The sequence below is a fragment of the Suricata suricatta genome, chromosome 1, assembly GCF_006229205.1.
Source record: "Suricata suricatta isolate VVHF042 chromosome 1, meerkat_22Aug2017_6uvM2_HiC, whole genome shotgun sequence".
Lineage (NCBI taxonomy): Eukaryota > Metazoa > Chordata > Mammalia > Carnivora > Herpestidae > Suricata > Suricata suricatta.
Genome location: NC_043700.1, coordinates 130,893,419 through 130,901,058, shown reverse-complemented (window position 1 = coordinate 130,901,058; position 7,640 = coordinate 130,893,419). Strand labels below are relative to the sequence as shown.

At 37.5% G+C, this 7,640-nt stretch overlaps 1 protein-coding gene across 1 annotated transcript in view; it reads right to left on the bottom strand.

Moving 5' to 3' along the window:
- Positions 1–1,253: 1,253 nt before the first annotated feature.
- Positions 1,254–7,640, bottom strand: part of LOC115295959 — a 429,236-nt gene continuing 422,849 nt past the window's right edge. The window contains exon 6 of the mRNA XM_029944310.1: positions 1,254–1,532. Within this exon, the coding sequence (XP_029800170.1) occupies positions 1,434–1,532 (99 nt within the window). The 3' untranslated portion in view covers positions 1,254–1,433. The remainder of the gene's footprint in view (positions 1,533–7,640) is intronic.

Genomic DNA, 7,640 nt, shown 5'->3' with positions numbered 1-7,640 from the left:
TAAAGCAGAGATGTATCATATAACCAATGGCATTTTACAATCACAACTGACAGCATATTTTCTTTCTTAGCAGTTCATAAGATAATGGTGTTTTATACAATTGAATTTTCCTTTAACTCTCAAATCTGGCTAAGGTCAGAATATATATAAGCAGATCTTTCAAGCACCTAATGCAAAACTATTTAAATGAATCAGGAACACAGGTAGAATGGGGACAAAGAGTCTCCAAAGTGATTGACGATTATTATCTCGGAAAATCCTCCTGGGTTGTAAGACAGTTCCTCCACATCTTCTATTGTAGGTCACTCTGGACTCTGATTGTTCTAAATAAGGCTCAGGGTTTTGTTGGTTGATGCTTTTACTGTATTATTATTATGTACTATTATTATATTTATCATCATTATTATTTATCTAGGTCAGTGTTTTTTAAACTATGGCTTGCAATCTATTTGTGTATTACGTAGTCAATATAGTGGATTGCCATACTCTTTTAACAAATAAAGTAGGGGCACAGGGGTGGCTCAGTGGGTTACAAGTCCGACTTCAGCTCAGGTCATGATCTCACAGTTCATGGGTTCAAGCCCTGCGTCAGGCTCTGTGCTGACAGCTCAGAACCTGAAATCTGGAGCCTGGGGCCTGCTTTGAATTCTGTGTCTCCCTCTCTCTGCCCACCCCGCACTTGTGCTCTGTCTTGGTCTCAAAAATAAATAAACATTAAAAAATAACAAAGCAGCATAGACTAAAATAGAGGCTCATAGTATATTCCATATGCTGGGTATACAGTATCCTGAGACTTGTTTTCAGATGTATTTTCTTATATTCGTACATACATGTATTCACATATGTGATTACTGGTTCTTAGTTTAAAATGTATTTCTATTGCAGATTATGGTTAGAAAAGCCTAAAAATGCTACTGTAGACCCAGACTTAGAGGTGATCATGGTTATGGTAAATAGCTTGCTGCATGAACAGCCAACAGAGAGATGGCGAATTTGGGCAGTGATTTTGGCGCTCATGAGCGGCATGTCCATACTCCCACCAATCACATACTTGGCAAAATAAAATAATACTTTGATGAGCTTGAACTAGCCACTCAAAATAAATCTTTGATGAATTCAAGACATCTCTATTACCAACCTTGTTCAAGAGCTTTTCTACTTAATGGCTCCCTCCCTGTTTTTTTATCTAACTGGTACAATTATAGGTATTTATGACAAAAAAAATCCCAACTGACCTTTGACATTTGGTGACAACATTTATTTCTCCTATAAGAAAATGCCTCAGGGAGGCTCTGCCTTGGAATTTTGACTTATACACTTAGTACCTTTTAGGCAGTACCTCCACGTAAGGAAGTTATTATTTGAGGAAGTGGATACTGTTAAATACCTTTCCTTCCAAATTACTCAGAACCACAAATAACCAGGACCCCCTTTCAGGCGTATAGGTTCACTTGGTGTTTCCTATATTGCCTGGAGTTTCTGCTCTCACTTCCATTACAAGCATCCTTCCTGTACGTCACAGCAGGGGGTTCCTACAAAAGAGGAAATGAAACCAGCAACTGTAATAATGAAAGTGAGAAAGTATTGATTTTTTATCACCTACAATCGCTACTGGTAGTTGAATCAGTGCCTTACCTAAAAGATATCCTTAGCTTAGCTTTTCAGATGGACTGACATTCTAATGCAGGCTCTCTTTGAGAGATCCCAGGAGATCTCAGATCTCTGATATCCTCCTGCAACCATTTCATTTTACAAATAAGGAAACTGAGGCCTAGACAAGCCAGCAGGTAGCCCACAGTCAGAAAGCATGTTACTAGCAGATCTGAGATGGCTGAATTGTTCCTCAGCAAATTAGTTAGGTTACTTTAACTTATTGTATTTAGACTCTTTCTCAAGGATACTCAAATCTTTGGGAGAGGTCTCATACCTGTCTCATGCATTTTAAATTTATTATTGAGTCTCCAATGGAAATCTTCTCCTTTTCTAGAAATTCATGCCAGACAGTTAAATTTAATAAATTCTAAAAAATTTGATGTCATATAATCTGACTTCAAATTCCTTGCTATTTTTTCCCCATGTACTTCAGAAGCAGAAAAATAAAAGCTGTGTTTTCTTTCTCAAGATATCTGTGAGGATGATGAGTAGTGAGAAGACTTCCCTGTGGCAGAGACATCTATAATAGCAGTTTTCTTTGTCCATTGGGATGCTGTGAAGTAATACCATCTTCTATTTCCAATGAATATAAAAACACTATACCTGGTTTGAATATAAGGATTGACTTGCACTACTTGAAAAGTAGCCAAAGAATTTATTTATAAGTTGGGGAATATAGAAAATTCAGAAAAAAAGTGCCCTTTAAAAATGATTACAGTTGACCCTTGAGCGACACAGGTTTGAGCTGCAGGGGTCCTCTTAGATGCAGAGTTTTTCCAGTAGAGAACAGAACTGTAAATGCATTTTCTCTTCCTTATGATTTTCTTTTTTTTTTCACATTTTAAAATGTTTATTTATTTTTGAGAGAAAGAGACAGAGTGCAGGAGGGGGAGAGGCAGAGAGAGAGGTAGACACAGTCTGACGAAGGCTGCAGGTTCTGAGCTGCCAGCACAGAGCCTGATGCAGAGCTCGAACTCAGGAACCATGAGATCATGACCTGAGCCAAAGTCGGACACTTAACTGACTGAGTCACCCAGGTGACCCCCTTATGATTTTCTTAATAACGCTTGCTTTTCTCTAGCTTACTTTATTATAAGAATACATATGCAATATATATAACATACAAAATGTGTGTTAATAGCCTTTATATTATTGTTAAGGTTTCCCGTCAACAGTAGGCAGACAGTTGTAAAAAAACAGTAGTGTTGGGGGAATCGAAAGTTATACACAAATTCTTGACTGTTCAGGGGACCAGCAACCCTCACTCCTGAGTTGTTTAGGAGCCCACTGTATTTCAAATGAGAAAACGAATACAGAGTTGAAAATAAGTAGGATGAGCAAGAGAGAAAGAACTTTCTGACATCTGAGTAAGCAGAACAGCCTCAGATGTCTTTGATTAGTGTGTTTTCACAGAGTTTGCTGTCAGGAACATTTCTATCTAAATGAGTTCTGTTTTTCAGTTCATATCTTTGTAAAATAACTTTCTCTAGAAAAATGAGTTTGTTTTGAGTAGTATGGTTAAAACTAACTGACAAAATAAAATTTTAAGGAAAACTTTAACAACCATCTGATAAAAGAACAATTATATTCCAACTACTAAAATTTTTAAAATGCCAAAATTAGATAAATTCATAAAGTAAGTGGAGAAAATGAATATACTGATATGTACAATAATCAATAGATATGTACATTGAAGGACATCCATTCAATATGTTATGTAATAATGGAACTGTTAAAGAAGATTATCTAGTAAGGCAAAAAAATGATATATTAAGTAGAGAGATGACAAACTTGCATATACAAAATGACTAGAGTTATATAACTCCTCCATCTTATCACTCTTTGTAGAAAAAAACTGATTATTTAAATGGCAGTTCCTGAAAGATTTTAATATTTTTTAAAAATTTTTACTAATTTTTTCACATTTTTATTTAAATTCTAGTCAGTTACTATAAAGTGCAATATTGGTTTCAGGAGTAGCATTCATTAGGATTTATCACTTACATACAACACCCAGTGCTCATCACAACATGTAATACCACCACCAGTCTCGCCCATCCCCTACCCACCTCCCTCCATTAAGCCTGTTTGTTCTCTATCATTAAGAATCTCTTCTGGTTTGTTTCTCTTTCTTCTCTTCCCCCCTCCCTTTCCATATGTTCATCTGCTTTATTTCTTAAATTCCACATCTGAGTGAAATCATATGGTGTTTGTCTTTCTCTGACTGACTTATTTTATTTAGCATAATACACTCTAGCCCCACCCATGCTGTTGGCATGATTTCATTCTTTCTGATGGCTAAGTAACATTCCATTGTGTGTGTGTGTGTGTGTGTGTGTGTGTGTGTGTGTCTACACCACATCTTCTTTATCCATTCATCAGCCAATGGATATTTGGTCTCTCTCCATGGCTTGGCTATTGTTGATAGTGCTGCTATAAACATCAGAGTGCATGTATCCTTTCATATCTGTAATTTTGCATGAAGATTTAAATACTAATAGCAGGTTTTTTGGCAATATTTTAAGAAAATTTTTTAATATTTTATTCATTTTTGAGAGACAGACACAGAGCATGAGTGGGTAAGGAGCAAAGAGAGAGAGAGAGAGACACATAGAACTTGAAGCAGGCTCCAGGCTCTGAGCTGTCAACACAAAGCCTGATGCAGGGTTCAAACCCATGAACTGTGAGATCATGACCTGAGCTGAAGTTGAACGCTCAACTGGCTGAGCCACTTTGGTGTCCCAGCAATATTTTTGAGATACTTATTTCCTTTTTCTTTACTTTTGAAATTTCATAAAATAACCATGAATTTGCATTTTGAGAGTAATAAATAAATGTGTTTTGCTTTGGCGGGGGGAATCTCCCCTCCCTTTACACAAATACGGTTTTTACTGTCAAGTTTGTGTTCAAGAAAGCTTTAACAATTGCTTGGATTTCCTCAATTTATGTTCAGAGTGCTTCATTTTTCCTGAATTCAAATGGCAGTCTCTGTTAACAAGATCACACATGAGAATATAAAATGAAATAAAAACAACTGTGACAAGGCACCTGGGTGGCTCAGTAGGTTAAGGGTCTGACTCTTAGTTTCAACTCAGGTCATGATCTCATGGTTTGTGAGTTTGAGGCCTACATCCCGTTATGCACTGTCACTGCAGAACCTGCTTGGGATTCTCTCTCTCCTTCTCTCTCTGTCCCTGCCTTGCTCACATGCTCTTTCTCTCAAAATAAATAAATAAGCTTAAAAAACAAATAATCAAAAACAACTGTGAGCATCCAAATGATGTCAAAGAGTTCACAACAGACTGACAAAGTTGTCACACTGAAATTCAGGTGTTTTGCTCCTGTACTAACTCTGAGACTATTTCCTGGTACCTTAGCCATAATTTTTATACACATAGCTTTTGAATTCCAAGCTTAGTAGATTCGAGACACATCTGAAGGAGGCCGGGGGTGTGGAGCGGCTGCTGACAGCCAAGCACCAAGGAAAATGATAGACAGCTATAAAAAGAAAATTAAGGAGAAAACCTTTAAACATTCAGTTGATTGAGAGATTGAGCAGAGGGGGCAAACAAATTTCCATCTTTCTGCAGGACCCAGATCATCCCCATATAGTTGTAGAGAAAAATAACCGAATTTTATAATAATAAGCGAATTTTATAATTAATCCTCAGTAATAAAGAAAAGGGAAAATGATAACCATAATATACTCTATAAGAAAGAGAAGAATGAATTATGCTTAGTACGCTTAATATGATTTTCACATAAAACAATTACAACAAAAATATTCCTATGTTCCAGGGGATAAACTGCCAACTATACTGAATGACTCATCCCCAGATGTTTCAGGATAATTTATTGGATTGTAATCTTTTAACCTTTTGCTCACTTTTCTCATTGCTTCAGAACACTTGCTTCTTGGCTATTGTTAGCCCAGTATTAGGACCACTATGTTACTAGTCCCTGATAACCATACAGACAGGAGGTAGTAGTATGTAGAGACAAGAATGTGGCTAGGTTGTGCCATCCTTGCTTTTTATGGGTGTTCATCCCAGTATCCACTGTAGGCTAATAAATGTCTTAGCCTAGTAAATCAGCAAATTATTTTTGTGCAGCGAGTTCTTTTGGTGCGCTGTGTAACTTGCTCTGTGACTCCTTTGGGTACAACCAGCTGCTTGCAAAGAGACATAAACTGGTTGTCAGAGCCCAGCCTTAAAAGATAAAATTGGGGGAACCCAGGATCTCAGGAGATGGTAACAACACTAACAAATTGCTGACTCAGAACGCCCAAATACTTTATTATTATGGAATAAGTCTTCCTTAAAAGGAATAATTCAGTTGGGTGTATTCTTTCCTTGTTTGTTTGATGAATGTTCCTCTTCCTACTTTTGCTCCCCAAGGTAAGTACTCAAATTTTTCTATTGTAAAAGTTTCACTTTTGCTGATGCCAATCCCCCTTTTCTCCTTCTCTCAGAATTTCCACTTCCCTAAAATTTGAGTCTGGAGGTGGTTCTGCTCACTCCCCGCCTCCCACAGACCTTGGCCCCAGCCTGAGGCTTGTGGGTGGAACTTGGTGTGTCACGGACTGTCTGGGTCAAAAGTGATTTTCGGTGCTGCTGGCGCTTTCGCTCAGCTGCTGAGACAGCCTTGGACTCCAGCTGCGTGGCCAGTGGATAAAGGACTCACTCAGCGCCCCCTCTCTTTCTCCTTAAGGGATAAGGGATCACAGAAGTTTCTTCCTGCGTCTCTGCCTTTTCCGTAGCCATCGTGGCTCAATGTTGCCTTCCCTATACTTTCAGCTTTCCAAAGGGAACAAGAAAGTTTAGGGGACTTATCATTTGTGCCTGGAAACAACTTAGAATTTACATCTAAAAAAGGTCTCTGCTAACTCAAAATATTCTAGATCCCCTCCTGTCGCATCCCACTCAATTTCCACTGGATTTTTGTCTAGTGATTTTTCCACTCCCATTTCTCTTGGAGCCAAAGTCAGCGTCCCTCAGTTACTTGCTAAAGGGGCTATTTCCCTTCGACAGACGATTTCAGCTCAGCTTCCCTTTGTTTCGATTTCTATTTTCTCTACTCCTCTCCTATCTTTATGTGCTTCCTTTTTGACCTCATAGTAATTCTGTCCCCTCCCCTCCTGGTTTCTTTCCCTATCATTCACCCTTCCCCTGATGCACTTTCTTTTGGCTCCTTCCTCTCCCATGTCCGCCATTCCCTTCCTCATCCTAATTCTTTCCCTTGTTCCTTTCAGTAATTTCTGCTCATGATCCTTATCTTTTCTGTCCTTCATGCTCTATTTGTCTTGCTTTCCCTCTTCTGATAAACTGAATCTGGCAAGAAGAAAAGACATTTCCTGCCCATGAAATTTTACCATTCCACTTTTTAACGAAAATAAGCACTGCCAGTAGAATTGCTTAACAGTAATGAAAAATAAATATTTGCAGAAAGATAGGAAGCAGGACAAAAAGTATTATTTGCTATGGTGGAAGTTCAAATGTGATTCTGTGAACTCAAAAGGAGACATTTTTTTAATAGTTCAGGAGCCAAAGTTGGCAAACTCAGTGTTAATATGCCTAGGGTCTATTGCCAAGTCTGTTTTATTGAGTATTTTTATCTAATAGTATTCAATTTATCACTTTTCCATATGTTTTGGTTTTCCTAATTATTAGTTTCCTTAATAATAGCATAAATCTATTGTAGTTTTTTAATGCAAATGGATATGTCATGAAAAGTTATTCTCCTATCTGCCAAAACCCCAGATCACTTTCTCAGATGCAACCACAGTTTAGGATATATAAGAAATCTCCATTCATCAATAGTAATGTGTATGTTATGTGTATGTAACTATATTGCTATAATCATTACTCCCCTATTTTTATACAAATGGAAGCATACTGTACATATAACTTACCTCATTAGCTAAACAATACATAATAAATTCCAGTAAGTACTTACAAATTTATTTCATTCTTTTTCACTGTCACACA